The sequence below is a fragment of the Leptosomus discolor genome, chromosome 9 (assembly GCF_034619465.1).
Source record: "Leptosomus discolor isolate bLepDis1 chromosome 9, bLepDis1.hap2, whole genome shotgun sequence".
NCBI lineage: Eukaryota > Metazoa > Chordata > Aves > Leptosomiformes > Leptosomidae > Leptosomus > Leptosomus discolor.
The window spans coordinates 12961566-12989418 of NC_141399.1; the positions used below are offsets into that span (position 1 = coordinate 12961566).

The following is a 27853-nucleotide window of genomic DNA, read 5'->3' on the forward strand; positions in this document are numbered from 1 at the left end:
GAGACCAGTGGTGGGGACAGACACCGTCCGCAAACCATGGTTTGCTGGCATGGCACTGGGGCCGAGCCTGCGGTACTTACATGTTGTGGAGGACGCACCAGCCGCAGTGGGGGTCCCGGGAGCCCAGGCACAGCTCACAGCTCTCGTACTGCTCGCAGCTCTCCACCGGCACCCGCGTCACCTGTGGGGAACAGGCAGGGAGTGAAAGGGGACGGGCTGTGTGTTTCCCCACTGTGTCCATGCCTCGACCCTGACAGAGATGGGACTCACCCTGGCTCGCGGCTCCCACCGCATTAGAGAGGAGGCAGCAGTGGGGAGCATGATGAGCCCCCACCATCATCCACTTCTCTCCAAGGCAGCATTTGCAGGCAACACTTCCACCCCCGGGAGGCTTTTACCCCAACCAAGCTCCTCCCACCATTGCATATCTGCAGGGTTGTGGGAGCGGGCTGCGACGGCTCAGCCCCGCACCAGCTCCCAGTGCCGGCCAGGCACCCCGCGGCTGCCGCAGCCCTGCTCCAAAAGGGTTACTAGTCCTTTATTAATTGCTCCTCCAGATTTGATTAAAATCCCCTCATTCTTCGAGCCCTTCGAGCTCTGTTACAACTGTTCATTTAATTACTTTCCACCAGCACTCTGATAACACCGAGCCGCAGTAGGGAAGAGAGCGGGTTTTATTAAGGAGAGGGGAGGAGAAGAGGGGGGATGGGGGGGGGGGGTGCAGGGAGCTGCCTGCTCGCCTGCTGCAAGGAGCCGGCAGCACCAAGCAACTGCCCGCACCTGCCGCACTCGTGCCTCAGTTTCCCCACTGCTCCCATGGGGCAGGACTCACTCGTTAATTAAAATTTGCAAACTTCTCTACTGAAGGCTAAACCCAGGGTGCTCTACCTCCTCCCAGCCCAGCGGGGCATGGGCTCAGCATGATGCCTACAGGACTGGCCAACCAGTACCCTTCAGTTTGCATACTGATGAGGATACTTGTAGCGTTCCCACTTGTTTGTCCCTGACACTGCTTCAGGCAGGTGGTGGCAAGGGGGTCGGCAGTGGGTACCCCCCCAGGTAAACCCCACACAGGCGTGTGCCAGCTCCCAGCAACCATGGTGGCCCTTGGGGGAGATCCCCAGCCCAGGTCAGCATAACCACACCCCCCCAGCATCCAGGTCTCCAACATCGGCCCCGCAGAGGGGAGGTTTAGCTGAGCCAGGCCTGGGATGGAAACACCACCAGGGACAGAAACACAGCTGCACCAAGGAGCCTAAATGCAGTTTCTGCCTCACCTGGAAAGCCACAGGTTTCCTGCAGCAGAGCAGAAAGCAGAGATGGGCACTGGGAGGAGGAGGGAAAGGGCTCTGCTGTCCCCACGGGGCTGTCTAGACAAACCCACAGCCCTACTCCAGCATCCTTCCCCCTCCTAAGACCCCAGGTTGGTGGTCAGGAGACCTGCTATGGTTGGAGCCCTGCCACGGTCCCACTGGCACACACCTCTGCTGGGCAGAGGAGTGGAGATGCTGTGAGACACAGGCACACCATGTCCCAGCACAGTCACCCACTCCCACCACAGTCACTCCACCTGGCAAAGCGTACATCCTCACTGACACCAGATCTAAAAAGTGGCACCATCATGGCACGAACCCGATTCATCCACTCCAGTGCAGCCTGTGGATGGATGAACTTACACCAACAAGCTCTCCCACTGGTCAGGTTATCATGCAAATGCTCACAAAGCCAACCAAAACTTTGTATTGTGAGCCCCGATCACGCTGCCAGGATGGGTCTGTACCTCCGGTTGGCTCAGCATGAGCAGCAGCAGGGACCAAGGGGTGCTCCAGCCCCATGTCCTCTCTAGCCCAAGGTGCAAAAGCAGCACTCCAGAGGAGAAAAAGTTGTTTGGAGCAAGAAGCTTCTGCTAACCTGCAAAAACCCTGCTTGGGAGGGGATGGCCAGAACATGGAAGAGGTTTATGGCCAGTCCCTTGGAGCAAGGAAGGGTCAGGAAGCCCTCAGTCCACAGGGACCATGGGGATTTCAAGCAGCTGCTGCTAACAATTAATGCCTGGGGCACGGCCCAAGCAAGGAGAGGAGCAGTAGGGCCACAGAGGCAGTGCCTCAGGGCAGTGTTTTTGCAAAGAGAAGCAGTGAGGAGCTGCCCTCATACCCTGGGACAGGAGTCCCTGGGCACCCCCGACCCCAGGAAGCAAAGGGCAGACCCCACCAGGGAGCTGCCTGAAAGGTTTCCCAACACATGGGACTGCAGGCTGGGGTGGCAATGGGGGCTGCCAAGTCAGGAGAGCAGAGGGGTTGCCATCCCCTCCCCTTACCTGTTTCTCAGTCATGGCGTAGATATGCTGGCGGTCAGGACTCAGCACCAGGTCTCGCAGGATGGAGCTGCCCTCGTGGGCCACAACATTCTCGTACTGCAGTGCTTGGTGCTTCCTCTCAGCTGGCAAGTCCACCAGGATCTGTGTGGAGAACACCAGGAGTGAGCACAGTCCCACATGGACCTCAGCCCCCACCACCCAGGGAGTGGGATAGGGAATGTGCCCCATTACGGATGCTGCCCCTCCATCCCACACCACCGTGGCCAAGCCATGGCCACTGCAGCACAGCAAAGTAGCAGCTGATCTCCAAACATCCTAACCTTTCCCAGAAGACCAAACTGCAATGTTTTCTTCCCTTTACTGCATTTGTCTGGTGCATTTGCACCGTGTTTATGATGATGGCATTCACCTCTCTCAAGGGAAGGAAGCCACATCCACAGTTCTCACACTGCACCCCTCCATGTGCTGCCCTGCCTCCCCGACTGCTGCTCAGCCCCAAAGCTCCTCCAACTCGCAGCATGGTACAGATGAGCGCCCAGGTTGCAGCAAAGCAGCAAACCCCATCTGGCCGTAGTGGTACCAAAAGCAGCTTGCACATTGCAACGCACCAAGTCCCGGCTGGGCAGGATGCTGCAGTGCACACAGGCAGGGCTCCCATCTCCCCATCCATCAGAGGAAATGCTCAGGCTCGTGACTGGGGAAGTCAAGAGGGGCTCAAGGAAACTGAGGGTCAACAGAGGTTCAGAAAGCGCCTTTGTTCCCTGAGCAGGAACGTGGCGAAGGCTTTAATCCCCTTAGAGCTCGCAATTACGTTAAAGCTCTTCCTAAGTGCACCGTTTTCTGGCTGTACTGGCGATAACCACATCAGGAGGCACCACGGGGCTGGAGACACCCACCAAGCAGGAGCTAAACTCAGCTGCATTACTTGCAGTAACCTGATTGCCACCTCCACGAGCAAGAGACACTCCCTGCTAATGCCACTGCTTGCAATACCCCCAGAAGATTCGGGCTATCCCCCAGCATGGAGCAGCCTCAGGGGAGACAGTGCTGCAGAAATGGCTCAGCGGGTCTGGTCTGCTCCCATGGGATGGGACGGGGGCCACACCAGCAGCACATTCTGCAAAAAACGCAGTGGCAGGCGGAGGAGCAGCATGCCCAGTGAGATGGAGCAAACGCTGCCTGGGATCAGCTCCACACTGCTGCCAGCACACACAGGGGAGCTGGCCCAGCATCCCCATCAGCAGGACTCAGGATCCCCCCATACCATGGGGCCAAATCCACTGCTTGGAAGTACCCCCCAAAATGCACCCCACAAACCCTGTCCCAATCATTGCACCAACTCCCTCGGCCCCACACAGCCATACCCAAGCCCTTGAGCCCCCCACAGCAGCTGCCCTAGCACCCTGGCCACCTCGTCCCCCTCCTGCAATAAATCACCGCTGGCATTTGCATAGTTCCCAATCAGGAGGATACGGGGCCAGGAAAGCAGGATCCCGGTGTGCAGCTGATTAGCATGGAAATGTATGCGGCTCACAAACAAACCGGGGCCCGTTTAATTAGAGCGGCGCCTTTGATTCACTGCCAGCCTCCTGCATGCACCAGCCCCGGATTATTTTTAGGCAGTTTTACAAAACAAATGTATTTAATTAAGAAAGAGACCCCTGAGCAACCAGAGAGTGACGAGTCCTGCACAACAGCGAGCAAAGGGGCCGCCCTCTCCCCAGGGGACGCGACAAGGAGGCTTGCAGGGCCAGGTTAACGCTTGGGAATACATGGCACAGCCAAAAACCCCCTGTACGTCCCACTGCAGGACTGAAGAGCCTTTGCCATAACTCAGACTGGTCCTGGTACTTATCTGCCTTCTCAGCATCCTTTGCCAGACTCCTACACAGACTCTGCTCCCCATCACCCCCACCCTGGGTACTGCTGTGTGCTGGGGAACCCAGAGATGCTGAAAGCCCATCCTAAAGCTTCTGCCTGCCCTTTTGCAGGGGTGGGGGGAGGTTCTTTCTGCCCAGGTCCAGGATCACATTTGCTCCTACTCCAAATATCAGAGGAGGTCAAGCTCCAGACACGTGCGGTACAGGGCCATGTCACACCCCCAACCCTGCAGACCCCTTGCTTGGGGTACCCAGCATCTCCACATCCCCTCGCAGGTCACTCCCCTTCTGGCTCTCATCTTCTCCCCTACAAAGCCCTGTCCAAGGCAGCTCTCCAGAGCAGGGTAACAGGGAGCATCCCCCCTCCTCAGCAAGTCACCATCTCCTCGCCTTGCAATGGCAACGTGACAAACGCACCTTTCCAACCCTTTTATGGGCCGCAGTTGCGGCACAGAAGAATCAATATAGTTTTACCCTGGTTCTAAAATAGATCTATGGCTGGATGTCGCGCTGGCAGTAATTTTTAACTAGCGGGGTAATTTCCCCATTACATTATTGCACTGTGCAGTGCTGGGAAAGAGAAAGAGATGTATTAAAAAAAACAACAGACGTGAAGCACTTCCAGTTAATTTGAGGCTCCAGGAAGAACCTAAAAATACTCTCGGTAGTTAAACAGGGCTGGAGCCCAGCCTGCCATATATCAGAGTGCTCTGGTGGGGGGCACGGAGTCACCCCAGGCATGCACAGGTGGGAACCCTTCTCTTTGGCACCTCTTCTCCCACTAAGGACGCTCTATAGGTGTGTTTGGGATTTAGGAAAACAAAATTTGGAAGACCTAGCAATCAAGTTGTCTTCTGGTTGGCCAAAAGGCAGGGCACAGAGGGAGTTTTTGAGTGAGGTCATGGCAGGCAAACCCACCCTGCTGCTCCTCTCCAGCATGAGGAGATCACCAGCAGGCAGACCCCAACACCATCCCACACCAGGAGGACCCGACTGCCCACAATGCCCGCTGCCATGCAGGCAGAGGCGGAAACCCAGCATCGGGGCCTTTTCAGTGGGATTAGCCCAATGGGAACCCACCTATCATGGCTTGGTGGGAAAGGGACGGGCTGTTTGGACCATAACGCAGCAGGGCATCGCATGGAACACACAAGGTGCCTCCCATCTCTTACAGATGCTGGGAGGGACCACTTCCCCCCCTCTCCCCGCAGCCGCGGGGTAGCAGGGAGCAGGGGAAGGGGGAGAGGATGCAGCTTAATCAGAGCAGCCCCCCTCGGAAACACGCTCCTTCCTGCCCACCCTGCCTGCCTTCCCACCCAGGGGAAGAGACATTTACCAAAAATAAATAAATAAATAAACCTATTAACCTTTCTCCTCATCCTGACGCTGATATAATTACCCAATACTAATAATTACTCACACTAATTTCTCGCTCAGGATTCCTGCCCTCGCTCTTGCCTGCCCGGGGCTGGCTCAAGGCAGCAGCTCAGCAGTGCTGCCTCCTGCACTGCCTCCTGCGAGGGGCTGGCAGAAGCCCCGGGGCAGGGGTGGCTGGACCCTCGGGCCGTACCAAGGCAGAGGAGTAGGAGCGAGGGGTCGGCTTGTTGGGCTGCCGACTCCTTAAGTAAACGAGGGAGACCAGAGGCAAGAAATCACGAGCTCCCTGCTTGGGTGAATCATCTCAAAGCAAGCCCAGAGGCTGCTCTGCCAGAAACCCACCTGCACGCCCTCCCCATCCAAGCAAGAAGACCCGTTTCACTCTGAAGAGGGAAGGGTTTAAGACCTCGTCCCCCAGAAGCCAATTGGGCTGGTGGAGGCAGCGCATGGCCAGGAGATGTGAAGGTGTCTCACCTTACCAAGAGGCTCCTCACCTCCCAGGCCAGCCATGGAGAACCCCAGCAAAGGAACAACAAGGCAAAGGACAGCATGCAATGCTTCAACCCCCGGGCACCCCAGTGTAATGACTGACCACGCACAGGATGCCCTGGCTGGGTAGAGGCAAAGTCCTCCCCCCGGAGGCCCAAAGAGGGTTCCTAGGGATGGTCTTGCCTTGGCTGGAGAATGGACCTGCCATCACATACAGGTTTTGGAGGAGGAGAGCAAATCACCTTGCTAAAAAGCATGCAGTGGTGCAGGGTCACGGCCTGACAACAGCACCAGCCAGTCCTGCTGCTGCCTTGACCCCAATGTTCCCTCCAAAGCTGAGCTCTCCTTTACAAACCATGATGCGGAGTACCCAGAAGCTTCTGCAGGGCCCAGGCCCCAGAAGGGCTGCTGCCCTGAGGAGCTGTACAAGACAAGGCTGGGATCTGAAACCCACGTAAAAGGCAAGGGGAAGCAAAAGCACCAGGAGGGCAGAGTCAAAACATCAGAGGAGAGATGGCTCCTTCCATTGCAGCATGTTTGTTCACCTGGGCAAAATGCCCTCCAGGCTTGTCCAGGTGAGGAGGCGCCTCCCCACTGCCATAACCACTGCCCAGCTGCTGCTCACCAAACCACCAAGGGGAAAACCTCTCAACATCCTTACGGCCACCAGCAATGGGCACAAGGCAGAGATGAGCATCTCCCTAGGGCCACCTTTTGGAAAGAGGGGTGATGAGAGGAACAAAGGGCAGCAGCTGTGACCTGGCAGGCACTCAGCACTGGCAGAGGGTCTGGAGGAGGACAGTGGCAGAGGATGGGGCTTTACAGCTCAGGCCAGGCCAGGGATGCCAGGCGGAGATGGAGGAAGCACAGCCGGAGAGGGAAAGCAGCTGCAGACATGCCAAGGCTGCTTTTGGATTTAATACGTGCCAGCAGAGGTCTGGCCAGGGTCCGGGGGGTGCTGGGTGGGCCACCAGCTTCCCATCGTACCAAAAACATGTGCTTGGGGGCACATACAGAGGGTCCCCAAGAGACCCAGTCTCACCACTGGGGACACCCCCAAGCCCGCAGCCAGTCCCCCACACAGGTCTCTCCCACTCCAGCCCTCCATCTCCCCTACTCCAGGCTTCTCAAGCCCTCATCCTGAGTCCCAAGCGGTCCCCTGCAGACCCCTCCTTCGGGCAGGAGAAGTGCTCAGCCAGGCTTTGTACTCTTATCTGTACAGGGCTGTGATTAATTCGCAGCGGCTGGCAGCAGCTACAAGAGGAGGGCGCTTTTGCCCGCCTGCCACACTTCAAAGGCAGGGACTTATCTGCCTGAAACACACTCCGCAGCCTTTTCACGGGGACCCTTTCCAGTTCCACGGGGTTCGTGCAGGCAAAAGAAAGGTTTATTTACGGGAGTGCATTTCAAAGCCTCCCCCCTTCTGTCTCAACACTCGCTGCAGAAGCAGGGAGTCTCCCAGCCCCAGGGATGTCCATCGGGGACAGAGACTGAGCAGGGAGGGACAAGACAGGGCTGTGAGGAGAGGATGCTGGATCGAAGTCCCTGTCCCATCCTCACACATGTCCTGGTCCTCTCCTGCCCCATCCTCTTCCCGCTGAGCAGCTCTGAAAAGCATCCTTGAGTCGGGAGGAGGAAAAAGCTTTGACACATGCAGAAGGCACAGCCCAGCCCCAGGACCGAAACCTTCCCCTCCCCATGCCACTGGTGCTCACGGCTCAGGCACCACCAAAGCTCTGGGCTCCCACATCCAAACAGTTGCGTACCCACACACACACAGGAGCAGGGCCATGCTAACACCCCTAGCATTCTGCTTTGATTTTGACACCATTCACGCAAAGGGCACAGGACAGAGCAAATAAAACCAGGTGAGGAGCAGGTCCTGACAGAGCTGACCCCCCCCCCCCCCGCAAACCATGGAGCTACCTCCCAGAGGCAATACAAGACCCACACAGCCTGGCCACTCCAGGGCAGAGGTACAGATGCTGGGTAGTGTCACACAACACTGTGCCAACAAGCCTACAGCCGTAAAGGGAGTATCCTGTGTCCAGCCAGAGGGGCTGGCAGGGGACAGGGACCCCCCTGGGGTGCAAGCCTGCATAGCCCCTCCTGGCATGTGGCCTGGGCTCACCCCGAGGCAGCAGGCAGCATGGGGACAGGGACACCAGCTGCCCCTCCACATGCCTCCCCCCATCAGCTATCCCCTGGAGACCAGCAGCTGCCGCCCGCATGCTCCTCTCTGGTTTCCAAAGGAAGGCAAGGGGTTTAAAATGAGGTTCCCAGATCAGCTGCTCTGGGGGAAACACACACTCCTCTTCCCCCCACCCCAGGAAGGTGCAGGGGCTGCCCAGCGAAATGTGGGGCCAGGAGCAGCTGTGGGGTTACAGCACCATGTGTGCTGGGGGGCACAGCTGGTGGGGACAGGGGCTGGGTACTCCTGGAGAGGGTGTGCCAGCAAACAAGAGCAGGGAGGATCTGGGGGAAGAGGGCAGTGGCTCCTGCTCCCTCCACACTGTATTGCAGGTTACTAAATTTTGGCATCCAGGGTGACGAGGATTCACCTCCAGTTTTGCTCAGGTGGCAAGAAGATCGCCACCAGGAGAGCCCTGGCCATGCTTTACCAGGGCTCACCCTGTCCTCTATCGCCACAACACATCATCAGTAGGGTAAAGCTAATGTGTCTCACGACACTTTAATCTCACACACCCAGCCAGAAGGGTCCAGGCAGCCAGCGGCAGGAGCACAGGCAGGGCTTTGGGGATGCATCTCCCAAGGGCTCACACCCGGGACTGGGGACAGGACGGCCCCGCAGAAACATCCCAGCTATGCAGGGCGGGCTGGCAGCCAGCACCCCGGCTACCTCTGCTCCCCCCGGCCGCCCCGCCAGCTGCCTGCGCAGGAATGCACCAGCCGGGTGGGGATCAGACACATGCCTTCTCCAGACGGGCAGGCAGCTGCCTGCTGCCGGCTGCTCCGACCAGGCATGCCAGGGCCCTGCAGAGGCGGCCGCCACTTTCGTCCTCCTGGCTTCTTCTGCGGGTAAGAGGTTTCGCCAGCCCCTCCTCACACGGGGCTGGGATGCTCCAGCCTCATCACCAACCCACCAAGGGAAAGGGGCGAGACGAACTGTCTAATTCCACCCAGCAAAACCCACTCACTTTATAAAGATGAACACAAGCAACGGTTTCATCCAGGGCCTGACATCGCCCTGAGCTGGAGAATACTGGGACTTTAATTATATCAGTATAATAAAGCAAAAAACAAGGAGATACTTAATCTAAATCAATGCTTATAACACCAACAAATGCCAGCGACTTGCTGACACTGACAGATAGGACACCAGTTCATCTAACCTTTCGAAGCACACGCTATTGCCGGCGAGTTGTTCTCGGGCGGTATCCTGAGCTCGGCCACGCTGGCTGAGGACAGATGCGCTCGTTGCACCTCTCTCCAGAGGTGGGATGGGAACTGCGTGATGGCACTGGGGTTTGCCATACGAGATAAGAGAGAGGGGGGTGGGGAGGCAGGCGGCCGGCCCTGCCCAGTAGGACCCTGAAACACAGCACCACCTTCCTCAAAACTCCTCAACCGCCTTTTTCCTTCACTCAAACTCATTTCCATCTTTTCCTCTTGTTCAGCCACCCACACAAGCGGCACGCCCCCCTGCCAAGCGGGCTCAGCAGAGCCGGCCAGACCAGCACCAGCCGACGTGGCGCAGCATGGCATGGCACGGCACAGCACTGACCGGCCCCGCGCCCATCATCTGCAAACAACCCCAAAACTACTCCTGACCAGGACTGCTCACATTGCTCCATCCGCAGGACAGGGAAGTACAGCCCAACACACAATTCCAGCAATTTTGACAGAACAAAAACACTGTCAGAAAAATCTTTTTGATCGCTCTGTACCAAAACCAAGCTGCTGGCAAGAGGGAGCAAGTGCCAGGGCACCACACGGGAGCAGCACCTTCACCAAAGTCAGACCCGGGTGCAGGGGGGACTGACAGAGAGAATGAATAAGGGAAAGGAATTACAAGCACACACCATGACATGGGACAAGTAAAGGCACTTGCCCTGCTCCCCTCCCCACCAAAGCCCCAGGTCCTGGCTGTCCCAGCCCCTCGGCTGCTCCGGCAGTCTCCAGCCATCGATTGCCCAGCTTTGCCCTTCAAAACTCTCCTGGCACAGTGCCCAGTTCATATTGTCTAGTCACTCAGAAGCAAAATATCTCTATTATTATTGCAATTATTTCCCAATCAGCATCGCTCAGGGCTGAGACAGTCAGAGGGGGGGGCCCCCAACAAGCAAATCGATGGGCAGCCTCTGCCCTGGGGGCTGCCAGCGACCGGGCAGGAGGCGCTTGCAGCTGCCAGCAGCACCAGGAAGGGCAGGCGGAGGACAGGAACCCCAGGGACTCCTTCATGCAATGCCATGGCCCAGTAAGGTGGCAGTCCTTGGTCTCTGCTGACCCTCAGCCAAGCAACAATGACGCAAAACAAGCTGTGCACAGAGCGTGCACGCAGCCACGGACCCCATGTGTTCTGGATGCCATGCAAGGGCTTTACCTCTGAGGCGCTTCATGGCTAAAGAGAACCGATGGGAGCTCCAGGACATCCCTGGGGATAGCACGGTGGCTGTCGAGGCATCAGTTCCCCGGGGCGAGAGCAATAGAGTGTCCCAAAACTACCCTTCCAGCAGCACAGTGCCTGCACCAAGCTGTGCCCTCTCAAGCATGTGGGCAAGACCCCAGCACCGCACCTAACCGCAGACACGTCCCTCTCAAGCGGGGGGAACACAGGCAGGTAAGCGGGTCCTGCTGTTTCTCAAACCATGAGAAGAGACGAGGGAGCTGCACAGGTAGGAAAGCCCAGGAACAGATGGGGAAGGAATTTTAGGAAGGAATTCCACCTGCAGAATGGAAGGTGAGGGAAGAAAAAGCACAGAGCAAAATGGGATGGGGACCTTGTCACTGCATCCCTCTGTTCCCCTCAGTGTAGATAAAAGCCCTGGGTGACAGCAGTGAAGGGCAGACCACATCACAGAAATACAGGATTAATTTTTCCTTCATTTATTAATTACTGTAGGCATCCAAAGCATCCCAGCAGGCCCCAGGCGAGCTGAAGCCGTGGCAATGTGTCACCCTCCCAGCTCCCACGGGACTTGGGCTGCATGTGACCAGCCTGGGGCGAGTTAATACCTAAACGTCCCAGAGAAGTCACTGGGAAGAAAGCTCTCACCTGAAGGACCTAGTAATCAGTGTTCCGAACAAAAGCTACCCCTTCACTGCAAACGCACCAGCTCCACCAAGGACATCACATCCTTCTGTCCATGGGGACCAGCCTGGACCTTTGGCTACCAGTCTCCTGCGATGCACAGCCCACCGTGCTGGCTGGTTAGCAGAACAGACACAGAGGCACCATCCCCAGCCCCTCCACAGCTCTCTGAAGCACCAATTACTTTCCTCCTAACAGTGCTGCTTAGCTCAACAGGGCAGCACAAGCCCCCCTTTCCAAGTCTCGCTGCACTTCTGACCATGCAACTAGACTAAGATAATCCCAACGTGAACACCCTCCTGGCCACTTAGGACATCACTACAGCCAGGGGCTCAAACCCCCATTGTCTGCTAGCAGCAATGGGGTTGCTCCCTTTTCCAGATCTCCAAAAGGCAGGGAGGAGGCAGCAGGGCTTCGCCAGGGATGCGGTGGGGAGGAAGGACAGGCTCCCAGGGCTGCAGCACAGCTGGAGATCAGCTGGATCCTTCCTCCCTCCTCGGCTCCAGGGAAATAGCTGTTTCCTTCCTGGTTCCTAAAACAACACAGCAGCAAGAGAGGAGCTGCCTAAGGACAAGGCAGGGGCCATCAGTTTTGCAAACGGAGGAGCCAGAAGCAGGAAAAGCCCATGCAGTGGAGGTTGTGGAGAGACAGATCCCAAGGGGGGATCTGCTTCAGGGTACCCGCCGTGGTCGGGTCCGCTCCAACCCCAACACCCACACCAGCAGCCCCACAGGCAGATTCAGCACCAGCCAAGCCCCCATTTCAGCAGGGCAGCCTGTGCAGGGCACCATGGCTGGTGTCTGGATTTATCCATCCATCAGACTCTAAAGCCTTCTGCAATCCCATCTCAGCAGCTCCCCGTTCATTCAGCTCCAGCCGCGTAAGTGCACCAGCCGTTATTTCCACGGCATGCGAGCCGAAAACTGTTTGCTGCAGCGATACATTGCAGCAAGGGGGATAAAATAGCAACTAAATCCACTGCTTGTTCACCTCCACCCAGGGAGAAGGACAACACCGACTGCACAGGGGGGATTCAGCTTCATCTGTTTAACACCGACTTTCACCCCTTCCTACTGATCGGGCCTCTTGTTACCACAGCTCTGGGCTGTTCTGGGGTTTTATCTCCATGGACAAATCACACCAGACTGACCAGGAGAAGCTGATAAGCAATAAATGATCAGGGCATGGTGACAACATTAAATATTAACACCCAGCACAGGCAGCAGGACTGGACATGTAGGATCTCTTACGAATTCAATGACAAAATCATACATCCCATGATGCACTTCATGGGAATGTAACCCATGGCATCAGGAGGAGGTAGAAAGTTACAATCACACTTTATCTTTTACTTTTTCTTTTTCTTCTTTTTTAGATCAACATCTCCACTATTGACATGCCACAATCAAAACTCCAGGCTCTGCCTTTCTTCCTGAAACAGTCCCTGCTCCAAACATAAGTACCTCGAAGATTGGAGAAGAAATCTTCTACTGTTCCATGCCCAGTGTTCCCAGCGATAACAGCCAGCTAAGCCTGGCTTCAGGCTGAGCGCACCAGAGAGTGCCTGCAAATATTTTGCTTCAAATACAGAGACCCTCTCGCTCACTCCACCTCGAGCTCTTGACGTGTTTGCTACATTCCCTGCTCTCACCTTTCATTTGCATTTTAAGGCTTTGTTCCCACACTCTAAACCTGTCTCTCCAACCCCAAGAGCCACATCCCTGGCTACACTGCACCCTTCTCCGCGTCTCCATAAAGCCAGGGGAAAGCTACAGGGCCACGGCTCCCCACCACACAGAATCTGGAGCAATGAAAACCACTTCTCTGCAGTGGGCTCTCTGTTCAAAACCAGGATGAAAATTAGGCTCTTCAGTCTGCAGATGGGAGCAATTTCGAAGACGAGATTGAGAAGATTTAAATATAGAGACTGCTTTCCCTGAGGACGCTGCTCAAGATATTTAAGTGCTCAGGTTTTACACGGCACGGATTTCCTTTGGCACCGATGCAGAACTCCCCACTCCGGTTCTCCAGGCAGCAATCCCTTCTTCAGGCTGTTGGGGAGCACGGGGTCCCGTTGGTTAATGCAGAGCCCATTGGCGACCACAGGTCGACCTGGGAGGTAAACTGCGGTGCAGAGGGGCTGGAGCCCACCCTGAGCTTTCAAGATGTGACAGCATTTAGTCACAAATCGTTGTAACCTCATGTCTGCATTTAGCCTGTACCCAGGGCTAACCTGTAACAGCTGCTCTATGACCCAACAACCCCTCACCAGCCAGAAAGGGGGATCGGGAAAAGGAGAGCAGGCCCGTGGGTGGAAGTGAGAACAGATTTAATGAGATAACACCAATACCAACAGAGACATGTAGAGTTATACTGAGCCAAATGAATATCCAGTTGTCATAATCGACAGAGTAGTCCTCGGGAGCAGGGAGAAGCCACAGGAGGAGCAGGAGGGACCCCAACAGGAATCCCCCTAGGAGCTCCGCTTCCTCAGCAAACCTTCCCCCTTTACAATGACCATGACATTATGGGATGGGCTACGCCTGTAGCTCACTCAGGTCAGCTGCCCTGGTTGACCCAAAACTGCCAACAGCCTGCCTGGCATGGCTGGGCTGGGGTTCTGTCCCAGACAAACAAGGACACCTTGGCTCTTGGAGGGCCATACAACGGGAAATGAAGAGACAAGCTAACTTCTTAATAAATTACTCTTGGGGATGCAGAGCTGCTCTCTGAAAGCTCAGCTCTTGCTAAGACCAGACCAGAGCACAAGCCTCATTCAAAACCAAGTTCTCAGAAGATCTTTGAGGAACACCCTACCACCTCCCACCACTGCCAGGGGACCTCAAGCAGAGCTACCACCTGCCATGACTTGCCAGCACCATGGCCAAGAAGCTCCTCCCAGCCAGAGATGCAGATTGGCACCCAGTAGTCCAGCAAAAGACCTTGCTAGCCCAATGCTGGAGAGAGTGTAGATGGGGATGGGCAGACAGGCCCCGGATAAACAGCTTTATCCCGAGATGCAACCCTGGCAGGCACCCATTGCATGCCTCAATATCTGTAGAGGGAGGCCAAGGGGTGGGAAATGATGTTAATTAAAGTTTTAATTACTGTAACCAAACGAGTAGTATAATTACTTTATTCTCACAGAGACTTCAAACTGATTAAGGACCACGTGTGCAATCTTCGGGTTGATGTGGTTTTTAATTAAACGTGCCATCAAAGATGGTGAGAGGGGCGGGCAGGACGATGGATCAGCCCTCCCTGCTCCTGTCTGGACCCCCAAGAGACCTCGTGCGAGGAAAGAGCCCAGGCTGGCAGACACAAGAAGGTCAAGAATAGCAACTAGGGCAAAAGGCCAAAGATAGCTGCTTTGGGAAGACCGAAGCCGGTGGGATGCACACAGGTGTCTCAAAGGAGAAGCTCCTCTCCTATACATCAGCCCTCAGCTTCACACACCCCCAAAACATCTACCTTTACAAACCTCTCCAAAACAATCCCACATGGGCCCTAAGAATATTAATGAACTGGTGCTGCCAACTGGAGGGAATGATTAAAAAACAATTTTGCAAAGGTATCCTTTTCAAATAATAATAATACTAACAGACAAAGCAAGAGAAATTAAATTCCCAGTCCCCTACCTCAAATAAATAGTATCAGAATTTGAAATGAGACATAATTACCCTGGCAAGGTTAAAGCTGCTAATGCACATGGAATACAGAATCACCATCCATCACAATCATATCTCATATCGCAGCTATTATTTATAATTAGGAGGTACGGTTTAAAAAACACATAAAGACGCCCATGCAATGCAGTAATTCTTCTGTTATTGCTCCTGGAGGGCCAATCCTGCTCCAATTTGTGGAGTCCAGGATCAGGCAAAAGTAATTCCCCAAAATCCCCCAAAAAGCTCCTCGCTGGGAAGGGAAACCCACCTCAGCCCACTCACAAGACCTGTCGAAGCATGGGGCTGGCAGCAGTAGGACACAGCCAGGCTGCACTGGGTCTCTCGCAGGCATTTCAAACCCAAGTGGGCTCACAAGGCATCCAGCTAGTCCATCTCCCTTAACTATATTGACTTTTTTTTTCCCCCCAAATGCCAGCGCAGGAAGAGTGGAGCTGAGCAGATACTAGAGCCACAAACCAGTTCAGCAAGGCAGTGGCACACAGGCAATGGCCAAGGTGGGCTTTGCCCAGGCTTTCTTCTCTGCTGAGTGTTTTTTACCTATTTTTAAAATCACAGACCAAGTTATAGCAAGAGCTAGGAAAACCAAAAGCTAACCCCAGAGCTGCTAAAAGCTGCCCTCCTTTGAAGCATGGGCTTTGCAGGCTGCCCCCACGTCCCAGTGAAATATTAACAAGCTCCCAGCAAAGCAGGAGGAAGTTACGCTTAATATATCCTGGAGAAGTCCGCAGATGGCAGTGCCTACGTGGCAGAGCCCGGCTCTAGGGGGACCTACCTTCAAATCCCTTCCCCCCTCAGCGATGAGGAGCAGCAAGTCTGCAGCCCCACAGGGCCATGCAGTAGCTCCATCACACACGCAAGCGCTGAAGCCAGAGCACAGCCCTTGCAGAGAAAAGCACAAACACGGGGATGTGGTTTTGTAACTCTTCGGTGGTGAGTTAGAAAGCAACAGTGGCTGGAGAGGGTGTCCTGGGGACATACAGACGTGACGGCTGATGCTAGGGTGAAAGTTCAGGGATGAGACCACAGAAAGGACAGACACATGCAGGCACACGCATGTGTAAATCCAAGCTATGGTGTTTTCGGAGATGGAAAAGCAAGCTGGGATAAGGACAGGGGAGATCTGAGCCACGGCCATAGAGGCACAAGTCCCCAGCAGAAGCAGCTTCAAGAAGGAGCTCAGCCCCACCACAGGCTGTGAGTAGCCAATGGGAAACAGCCGAAGCCAGCTTGCCCCGCCAGTCTCATGACTCTTACTCACCAGCAGAGCTGCACTTTCTCAGGCGTTTCATTAAGCCATAAAACAAGAAAAAATAACAAGGAAAAAAAACCCAAAACTCAAAAAAATAGCCAGCTCGCAGATGCACATACAAACACACACTCTCCAGAAACCAGGAATCGTGTTTCTAATGAAGGTCACCGCAAACACAGAAAAACACCAGCCAGAGTTTCCAGACAGGGTCTCCTTACAGGGGGTGCCACACTCCCGTGACACACGAGGACAACGAGCATGGGGGCACATCCAGAGAGAGGGGCTCTGTGCAGAGCCACACCATGCTGCTGCCACCGCCGAAGGGGGGCACAAGCCTTTCTGGGGTTCAGGCACCGTGCCCACCCAGGTGTCAGCTCTCCAAGGCAGGTTGTCTTCTCACATGGTAGGTAGCAGCCTATGCACCCCATGATGAATGATCGCTCTGACCTCCAGGGCTGCACGCAGGGGACATGGGGCACCTCTTGGGCTTGCCCTGAGCATTTTCCAGCTCCTCCTCTATTTCAGACAGCCAGCATGCTGCCCAACATGCCAAGAATCAGGCCAGTCTTGCAGGATCGGACAAGTTTGGGAAGACCACCTTGGGATGCCGGAGAGGGGATGCTCCCCACAGGGTTATGGAGTAGGAGTACTGCAGAGCCAAAGGGGACTGGGTCATTCCCCCACAGCCAGTGCCTCCCCAAGCCCTGAAATGGCCATCAGCACCTTGCTGGGCTCTCGCTGCTATCCTTCAGCCATCCCAGCCCTGATGGCACATACCAGAAGGACCTTCAACATCAGTGGTGGCGAGTTTACTGCAACCAAAAGGAGCAGAGAGGGGAGGAGGTGCTTTGCAGGATTGGGCAGAGGATCACTATTTGCCCTTCCAAGTGCTGAAAACTAATCCCCCCTTCCCCCTTTTTATCCCATTGAAAACTTGACAGAACCTCCTAGCGCTCTGCAGTTGAAATTGGCAGGTCTTAAATTAATTGACTGCAATTTTACACAACAACATGTTTAGCTGCGAGCTGGCCCGCAGCCCGCTTGGCTCGCCATCGCTCCCCAGACACTTTTCAAGCAACCTCCAAAACTTTATAACACATCTAAGGCGAGGCAAGCAGGCTGCCAACGTGACCCACTCCCTGCCAAAAACCAGCCCTGCTTCCCCGTGCCCCCACCCCGACCCTGCCCCAGCTCCTCCGGTGTTTTCCCCCACTCTCGTTAATGGCTTGTTAAATTATTCTCATCGTCTCTGAGGATTTTTGCTGCTCCAAACGGCGAGGAGCACAGGGCGGGCTGGGTTACAGACCCGCTGCTTTGCCATGGAAACGGCAGCAATGGGACCGATGCGCGCAATAGGGGCGAGAAAAGTCAGGGTTGTTTTTTTATTTCGATCCATCCTGACGCATTCCTGCTCTTCTTCCACTTAATACCCAGAAGGATGGAGCCCAAAGCAAAAGACAACAATGCAGTGGCAGGTCTGCAATATGCCCACCCAGGGCTAGGCGCTTGAGGTAATGCAAAAACACACAACCTCAGCACCTAGGAACAAGACGGCACCTGCAACCCACCGCCAAACCACCCAAAAAACAACCACACTCTTCTTCGGAGAGGGTCAGAGCTGGCATCGCTGCTTGCACAGAGCTTGCCTGCAACCCAGCCCCCAAAATAGGGGGCTGGTCATGCCTGGGCCTCGCTCAAGGTCTCTGAGCCTCCGCGCAAGATCCCGCGAGATGCGGCCGCCGCCACGGCCAAGCACAAGCCCCAACGATGAGTCAGCCCCAGCTCCCAGCCCTAATCTAATCCCGTCCCCGGTGCCGGGCAGCTTTCCAGGGCATGTCCGCAACATGAAAGGCGCGCTCTCGCTGCACTGCCGGGCCGAGAGCCGGAGGAGGCGAGGGGAGGATTGCTCCGGCTCTCCGCAGGACTTGGGTCGAGCAGCTGATGCTCTGCGAAAGCCAAACTGGGGGTGGGTTGTTTGTGTGATTTCATTGCTTGAACAAACAGAAACATCCTGTATGTGATTAAGAGCCTTTATGAAAAACACACCAGCGCTGAGCCCCACAGCTGGGGCCGAAGGTATGGCTGCGGCTGGAAAGGCAGAGCACAGCAGGGCTTGGCCACACTGGGGTGAGCAGAGCTCACAGGCAGATTCACGCAGCCTCAGCATCCCAGGGATGTTTCAGACCATGCACGGAGACAGACAACCCCCCTAGGAAATCATCTCCCTCATAAAATGTCATTTTTTTCATGCCAACCTCCCCAAGCCCTCACTTGCTCGAGGGAGCAAGAGGCACAGCAGGGTTACCAACAGCCTACGACCTGACCTGCAGACGATGGCTGCGCGAGGAGTGGCAGCCAAGGTGCTAACATCACTCTGAAGCATTAATTCTTTCCTTTATCACCTTCTGCCCCAGGATATCAAAGTACTCCACGCATGCCCATAGCTTGCTCCTCCTTTTGGCTGCAGGCATCGCCATCCGCAGACGGCACGGAGAAGAAACGGGTGGCGCAGGCAGGAGAAGTCAACTGACCATAGTCCACCCCACCCCTAGAAAAGGGGAAGACTCCAGCTCCTGCCAAAAACCAGGACTTGCCTGGACTTGTCCAGCCGTCACCTCCACAGCCCCTGCCCTCCACTCCAGCAGAGCTGCCTCTGGGGAGCCGCGCCAGGAAAACACATGCTTTTGTTTAAGCAGCACAGGCTGAGGGGGGAAAAAACGCACTTAAATGTTACACACACACTAAAAAAAAAGAAAATTGAAGTTCTGAAGTTGTTTCTCTTTGGCAAGGTTCAAAATAGGGCAAGGTTTTTGTTTTTGCTGGGAGGCTTTTAAAAAAAATGTATTTCATCCAAACCATCCTTGAAACATTCTTGACATTTATTACCATAAACTTTTCCTCCAATTAATTGCTTCTATACAACTATCATTTCCCTGATGAAAAACATCACCAGAAACTTGCAAGCCATTAATAAAACGCTCGCTCTCTCTCTGTTTCTCTCTGCTCATGAGCATAAACAGAATTAGGGAGGTTAGGGGGGTCAGGAACAACACTTTTGATTCAACAGCCTTGGCTGGTGAGAGCTGCCACCGGCGGCAGGGACACAGAGGGCAAGACTCAAAGCTCACTAGATGCTTACAAAAATACCCCGGCTCTGCAGGTACACAGTACCACCTCCAGCACTGACTCAGAAACACCAAAAAAATCACGTTCTCAGGGATTTGGGCTGGGTTTATAGCCAAGGCTTTCACAGCACAGTGGTGAGGATGCTCACACGAGTATGGGAGCACATGTCGGGGGGAAACAAAGCCAAGCAGAGGTAAGTGGAGATGCTTCCATCCCAGGAGGGAGGCCCTGACAGCCACCTGGGTGGATATGGTGTCAGGGAGGGCCAGAGCTGTTGCATGCTCTTTAACTGCTTCCATTTCCAAAATCACGCCCAGGTCTCGTTTCAGCAGCCCAGGTGAGCAGGCATCGGGCGGAAAGGCATGCCCTACTGCGGTGTGGAAGGATGAGGCTGCAGAGGAGAAGGCAAGCCATGATGCTGGACTCCATGAAGGGGCACAGCAGAAGCCCCTCCACCTCTCCTTATGCCAGGTGGATGCAGTTGCTCTCCACCTTGGAAATCAGTGGCTAAAGAGGGGACAAGGCGCAGGGGGACATTCTTGAGGCACCCCGAGCAGCACACCCCATGGGGACCACGGGAGGTATGTGCCACCCCAGGCTGGGCCAGCCCCCACACAGCCTCCAGACAGAAACACTGATGCTGCCATAAAACAGAGTCACCGCAATTTAACAAGCCCTCCTGCAGATGAGCGGAGGTACCGCATCATCACAGGGCGTGCCCTTAGTCACAGAGATGAACCACACTTTGAAGCTCAAGCAAGCACATTTCCCCCCTTCTATTTCCCTCCTCTTCCACCCCCATGCTGAAGGTAGCAATTTTTGCCCTCTTTTAAAACAAGAAGTCACCAGAGAAAGAAGCCAAAGCTCACACATCCTGCACCGAAGCTGACTCGTCCTCCTGGGAGGAGAGCCCAGGCATCTCATTCACAGGTTATTTGCTCCAGCCGTGGGCTCACACTTTCCCACCGGCAGATTTGGTGGGGGAAGGAGAGGAAGGAAAGAAACCCCCAGCTGAGACAGGGAGTGTTTATCTCACCTGCTAGAAGAGAAACACATCTTTAATTTTAAATGTTGAGTGTAAAAACAGATCCCTCGAGGCTCATAAACTTACCAGAAAGAGAGGGAGAGTAACACAGAGAAACCCTGGGGAAATAAATGGAGAATTCAATTTGGGAAGTTCCCATCCCTTGCGCAGGGTGGGAATCAGCTGGCACAGGCCAAGCAGGAGAGGTGCAGTTTTGGGGTCTTTTTAAGGGATTCTCCTCATTTCTCACAAAGACTATCACATGCATCACACACACACGCCCCCCAGAAAGCCAAGCGCAACAGCAGTGATCCCAACCCCATCCAGCATCCTGATCCAGGGGGGCAGAGGCTGCTCCCCTCCCTCTGCCGCAAGAGCTGCCAGTACAGAGCACACCGTGGGAGCCCACTGCCTGCACCTCCCAGCCATGCCTGCCGTCCCTAAGGCCCCACATCCTGACCTCCTCGTCAGGGACGCTGAGCCCTTCTGTGTGGCTGCATACATACCAGCCTTGCTAAGATACCCACTGTCCATAGCTAATTACAAACATAGTCACCCCAGCCAAGACACAGACCTATTTTTGGAAGCTTTTAAAGAAAAATACATACTCTCTCTCTATATAGATATACACACACACACGCGCACATCAAAAACTGCATCATATTTTTCCCCTGTGATTTTTTTCCATTGCATTTTGCTAAACAGCTACTAGTTAACTTTTGACTGCCATCAATGGAAAGCAAAAAGCCAGGGGAGCCAGGGAACAGCCAGGTGCTGACCCAGCCTCCAAGACCAGCAGACCTGCTGCCTTCACAGCTTCCAGGACTGCAAACTGCTCTACAGACCTCACGCTTGCTGGTGAGTACCCTTGCTGAGCCCAAAATCCATTCTCATAAGGATTTTGCTGCATCCTTCCATGAAAATTTAGCTTTAAGCCCTGGGTGGGAAAAGCATCACCAGTGATACAAGTTTGGTGGAGCCCAGGTTTCGGTAGGGGTTGCTGCTCGGAGGAGTGGGAAGATACAAGAGGGCTGGGGAGGACTTCTGCAGGTGAGAAAATACCTGCTGAAGAAACATGGATGCTGCTTTCTGCCCCTTCCTGAAGGAGGTAGCATCCATGTGTCTCCAGCTCCCTCCTCCCTAGGCTTCACCAGAGAACATCCAGAACGAAATCATCCACATGTACATTTAACATTGTCCCTTCACCCACCGCTGCCCCAGCTCCGACCCACGGGGCCTCACAGGTCCACTGCATCCAGCAAGGACAACGAATTGTCCCCAAAAAGGCAAGGAAGCCCCTTACCTCATCAGCCGCCTGGCCCAGCGAGCAGCATTGTCAGCATTAAGCCTCCAGCTACGGCAGCACCAGGTTTGTTCTACGGATGCCAGCACATAATTAAGATCTACGCGGCTCTGTCAATCACCGAGGGGAAAGAAACGGCAGGGAAACCTCCTCTGGGACACAGCAGAAGCCTACGCGTTACTGGTGCCAGGGCGCCTGAGGGATGCTGGCAGGGTGGCACAAATCCAGTCCGCCCCTGGAGGAAGCAGCCGGGCTCTTCACCCTCCAAACTGCCTCTTCTCACCTGCTTTGCGAACCGTAACCTCGCAAAGACAAGCCTGTGCTCTCCCAGTGCCACACTGCTCCTAACTCTTGCTACAAAGTGAACAGCCTCAGTTAACAGCCCCGTGGATATTGCAACCCAGGGTGGGCCTGGAGACAATCGCTTCCAATTGGGAAAAGCCAGCACTGCATGCATGGGAGATGGGGTGCTACAGCATTTGAGGCTTCCATCTGGCACTCCAAAGCAGGGGCTGGGGGAGGAGAGTGTTTGCATGGGTCTCCACACCCCTGAGGAGAAGCCCTCCAGTATGCAGATCCAACAGAAGGAAACAGCTCCTGTCCCAGCTCTGCACACTGCCTGCTGCCTGCCCTTGCCCAGTGGCACCCCTGGAGATCAGCAGGGATAAGATGCCTCCAGAAGCAGCTGGAGATCAGCAGCAGGATGACCAGGAGTCCTTTGACTGGACCCACCCACTGCCAAACCCTCCTCTGGTGAAGTGACCTTCCCAGGGCCCCAGGCAAAGCTAGGAAAGGACCTGGGAAGGCAGAGCCTGCAGGGAGCAAGCCCCCTCCTGCCCCAAAACACTCTCATTAACCCTTCCCCTTCCAGCCAAACCACGGAGCCTGGACCCACTGTCTCTCAGCCCACACCACAGCAGTACTGGGGAGCAGGACGGGCAAGCTGCATCCCAAGAGCACACCCAGCCTGGGGAGCGGCAAGACAACCTCCGCTTTCCCCCAGAGCATCAACCTTTCCCCAGCTCGTCCCCAAAGAGGGACCACCCGGCAGGATGGAGCGGCATCCCCGCTACCCCAGAGCCATGCACAGCCACGCTAGCGCGCAAATCGCTTCATTAAATGTCGTCGCATTAAGCCAGTTTCATGAATTTAACATTGTCCCTGGACTATTGTTTGCCTGAAAATTAAATTACAGCAACATTTGTTTTTTTCAACGAGTCTGTCAGTTAGGGACGGGCTGGAGGAGGGGATGCAGGCGCAGGCAGGTGACGCCACTTCAGCAGCGGGGCTTCCTGCGGGTGGGCAGCTCCAGTGAAGGCGGGAAACAGCCACGGCTCACTTCATGGAGGAGGGAGAAGGGAAGAATTAAGCTAACGTGCTCTTTCAACAACCAAAGCCAACTGTGCGAGACGTGAAGAAACGAGCCAAGCTGCCCAGAAAGGGAAAGCATCGCTGTTTTGGAGTGGATAAAGGCTCCAATCGGCCGCAGCAGCCACCAGCTGGCATGGCAGAGCATCATCCCATACCCCTCTGGGAAGCACGGACCCTAGCTACATCCACACAAGGAGCTCAGCATGGCAGTCCAGGGCTTTTTGATCTTTCCAGATTACAAAGCCTTGCCGCATACAGGAACACTCTGAAAAAATTCTCATTTATTCTTCCTTTTCCCTTGAGCAGCTCCTCTCTGCAGTATCAGAAACAAAGGTGACAACCTTTCACTTTGTAAAGAAAACCGTCAAGCGAAGCAGACTATAAATAGCACCCAAAACTGACCCGCATCCCCAGCCGAGGGGAATGAAATGAAGACGAGTGAACGAACAGCTTCAAGGTCAGAGAGACTTTTTTTTTTTCTTTGTTCAAGGTCTGGTAATTTTTATCCACGCAGGAGAGCAATTCAAAATACATCATTAGGGTTGCAGCTAATAAAAACCACGCGGGCTTTTCTCAGCCCGGTGTCGTTTCCTTCGCCCATACGGTTTTTACGGCAGGAGGGAGATACTTCCCCAGCACCAGCTCTACCGGCACAATCCCTCCTTGCATCCCCTGCATCCCCGCGCTGAGCGCCCTGACCATGCCAGATCTGTCCCAGTACAGAGCGACCGACCAATGCTGCCCTCAAGAGCATGAAGCGTGGCAAAATTAAAGCACTATCACATTATCCTGCCTTTCTCTGACACAACGTAGGGATGCTCCCCACCACCTCAGCCTGTCCTCAGTCTGCAGAGAGCCAGCTTGTCACACAGCGCTGGCTCTCTTCCTTCTCTCCAGCTGCTAAATGGCATTAGAAGAACTAAGCATCCATTAAATAAAACTTTCCCACTATTGCTTCCCATGTAGACAATTGCTCTCACTGCCACAGGGAGGTTTCATGCCGGTGGCTGGTCCATGGGCATACAAAGAGTGGGGAGGTGCCAGGACCAGCTCTGGTACAGCATTTGCCACCCAGGGAAAGCACCCAGGGGTCTGGAAATTCATCACCAAACCCCAAACAATGGCACTCCCCCTGTCCATCATGTCCCCCGCTGTGCCTCACTGCAGCCCTCCTCTCCTGCTCCAGTCTTGAACCAATTGCAATGGCTAAAGGAGAAAAGGGGGTTATAGGGAAATTTCCCAGCTTGGAAGCAGCTGGGGAGGGTTCAGGAAGGTTTATTCAGTGCAAAGTCCTTCGACATCACTTCTCCAATCAGTCAGAGGCGACATACAGGAACCTCAAGGACCCACAAAAGGGCAGGAGACAACGATGGTAAATGGCACCAGTCCAAACACCGACACTTGAGGGATGACCAGTGACAAGTGGCATTCCTCAGGGATCGGTACTGTTTAACATCTTTGTCAGTGACATGGACAGCGGCACTGAGTGCACCCTCAGCGAGGTTGCTGACGACACCAAGCTGTGTGGTGCGGTCGCCGCGCTGGAGGGAAGGGAGGCCATCCAGAGGGACCCTGACAGGATGGAGAGGTGGGCCCATGCAAACCTCATGGAGTTCAACAAGGCCAAGCGCAAGGTCCTGCACCTGGGCCGGGGCAATCCCAAGCACAGACACAGGCTGGGCGATGAGGGGATCGAGAGCAGCCCCGAGGAGAAGGACTTGGGGGTGCTGGTGGGTGACAAACTAAATATGAGCCAGCAACGTGCGCTCGCGGCCCAGAAAGCCCATCGCATCCTGGGCTGCATCAAAAGCAGCGTGGCCAGCAGGTCGAGGGAGGGGAGTCTGCCTTTCTACTCCGCTCTGGTGAGACCCCACCTGCAGGGCTGTGTCTGGCTCTGGGGCCCCTCAGAGAAGGACATGGACCTGCTCAAGCGGGTCCAGAGGAGGCCATGGAGACAATCAGGGGGCTGGAGCGCCTCCTCTGTGAGGACAGGCTGAGAGAGTTGGGGTTGTTCAGCCTGGAGAAGAGAAGGCTCCGGGGAGACCTTACAGCGGCCTGCCAGTGCTTAAAGGGGGCCTGCAGGAAAGGTGGGGAGGGACTCTTCATCAGGGAGGGTAGTGATAGGATGAGGGGTAACGGTTCTAAACTGAAAGAGGGGAGATTTAGATTAGCTATTAGGAAGAAATTCTTTACTGTGAGGGCAGTGAGGCACTGGCACAGGTTGCCCAGAGAAGCTGTGGCTGCCCCCTCCCCGGCAGTGTTCAAGGCCAGGTTGGATGGGGCTTGGAGCAACCTGGTCTGGTGGAAGGTGTCCCTGCCCATGGCAGGGGGGTTGGAACTAGGTGATGTTTAAGGTCCCTTCCAACCCAAACCATTCTATGATTCTGTGATGGGCTCCAGCAGCCACAGGCTGAGGGCAAATTCCTCAGGCACCATTAAATCTGGGTTAATGGGGCTGCATAAAGGGGAAGCAGGACACCAGCAACACCCCTTCCCACCAACTGTGGGGCTCCCTGCATCCTCCCTCTTCTCCACTGCCTTTGGTGGGAGGCCAGGGGCTATTCTCCCACGTAAAAAGCCAAAATTAGTCAGTGTTTGTGCCAGTGAATAGGCACAAAGGCTCCAACAGGAGGAACCCAACAGAGCTGGGGCCTCCCAGCTCATTTCCATCTCAATGGGGCAGCTTTTCACCCTGCCCTGTCCCCCACGGGGCCACGGCAGAGGTCCCCAGCAAGACGCAAAGTCCAAAGCAAGAGTCATGCTCCTGCTCTTCCCAGCAGAATAGAGATCGCTGGGGTGGGCCACAGTCTTGCGTTCGGTGGCAGAGAGATGCAGAAGAAAATGCTCAGCAGCTTCATGCTTCACCAACCAAATCAACCCCACCGGCCGGGAGGTAAACCCCAGTGTTTGATGCTAGCGCTGCACATCCCCAGCAATGGGCAAGTCCACACACCCCTTTGCCTAACACAGGCCCCCAGTGACTCTCACTCAGAGGTTTATGGGGGCTCAGCATCCCCACCAACCACCCCAAAGCATCACTCTTGCACCTTGCTCTCCCAGCACCGCCGAGCTAAGGCACTGCCTTACACAGCCCCGCAACAACAGGGGCAAGACCAGCAACAGCATGCAGGGACAGACCCACGGGCTCTTGCTTCTTCCTTTCCCAGCCCTATTTCCTCCCTATTTCCAGGGTGGCAGCCCCTGCCAGGGCACAAGATGGTCTGCAGGGACCAGCTGCGAAGGTAATGCTGCTGCGTTTGGCTGGCACAGACCTGCCAGCTCCCGAGCACAACCTGCGGAGCAGCACCGAGCCGGCTCAGGGGGCTGCCAAGAGGCATTTTGCCCTCAGACCCCTTTTTCGGGCTGATTACAGAAGCCAGGTTCACACCCAGCAGCCCTTCTGAAGACATGGGGGTCTTCGGGATCTGCCTCCACCCCTGAGCCTCCTTCAGCTTCTGCAACACGCTGCTCCCCAAAAGTCACCTTGCCCCAACAATGGCCAAGCCTGGCAGCAACGCTGCCTTACCCGTCGGTGGCTCGGTGGCAGCCGGAGAGGGCTGATGGATGGGGGTGAGGCGGTGTGCTGCTTGCGGCCCGGCGCCGGAGCCAGGGAGAGGCGAGACGTGCACCGTCAGCGCTTTCGGCGGGGAAGGTTGGAGCAGGGCTGGCTGCTGCTGCTGCCTCCCCAGCTGGCCGGGAGCCAGGCTCCCAGCCCTCGCTCACCTGCCGGCTTTGTGCGGAGAGCAGAGCAGATGGGGCGAAAAAAAAAAGGGTTATGGCTTGTAAGTCAGAAAGCCTGGGGACACAGCGGGTAGAGGAAGTGGGGTTTGGGGGGAGGGAGCCCCCAACACCTCCTCTCCTTCCCCAAGGCTGTGTGAGCATGCTGGAGCATCCCTCGAGAGCCAAGAGCATGGAAACGTTCATCCCCATCCACCCCACAAGAGGCAGGAGCACAAACCCCACAGCATCCCCCTACAGGAGTCACTCGAGGACGGAGCTGGCAGCTGCCTGCAGCCCCGGCCCGCTGCCCTGGCCTGTCCCAGAGGCCAACGGTTCACGATGAATTTCTAATTGTTTCCTCCAACAATGAGACATCCTGTTCAGAGCCGAGCGGCTCAACAAAGCCCGACGCAGGCAAGCAGGGCCCCTTCCTGCTGAGCAGGAATGGGGCGATGCCGAGCGCTCCCTGCCACGAGCAGGGGGACTGGGAAGGCTCTGCCGCCCCCTCCCCACCACCCCATCCACTTAACACGCCAGCTCTCCAGCCTCCACCTTGATTAAAACAGCTTAACGACTCCAGCGAGAGCTCTCGAGGGGGTAGGGAGCCGCTGAGAGGTATTTGATGGATTCACTTTGGCAACCGTCGGCTACCTTGTCATGCCAATAAAATTATTGCCATTGATTGGGGAGAGGCACAGACGCATGCTCCGAGAAGCAGATCTCCCTCCCGGGGCTGAGCACAGGCACCCACAGGACCTGTGTGCATCTGGGGAGGGGGCAAGGGGACCCCAGAAGAAGGGATGGGATGGGGATGGAATGGGAGAGGGCAGAGGGAAGAGGCAGGAGGAACAAAAGGCCCTTGTGCTGGGCAGCCAGCTGGGGAGAGGCAGCAACACAGGCAGGAGAGGATTTCCAGGGGCTGCACCGGGGTTGATGGTCAGGGAGTCCTCAAGGGTCACCGGCTGACACCGCCAGGGCCAGGGCAAGCTTCATGCCCCAAATCTGGCCCCCTCCCCAAAAAAAAAGCATGCCAAGG

At 55.5% G+C, this 27853-nt stretch overlaps 1 protein-coding gene across 2 annotated transcripts in view; it reads right to left on the minus strand.

Moving 5' to 3' along the window:
- PLXNA1 (plexin A1) overlaps positions 1–27853 on the minus strand; it is a 105040-nt gene that overhangs the window by 64784 nt on the left and 12403 nt on the right. For both annotated transcript variants that reach the window (XM_086470401.1, XM_086470400.1), the window contains exons 3-4: positions 2318–2458; positions 81–181 (exon numbers count right to left, since the gene is read on the minus strand). In XM_086470401.1, coding sequence (XP_086326527.1) covers positions 81–181; positions 2318–2458 — 242 coding nt within the window. The remainder of the gene's footprint in view (positions 1–80; positions 182–2317; positions 2459–27853) is intronic.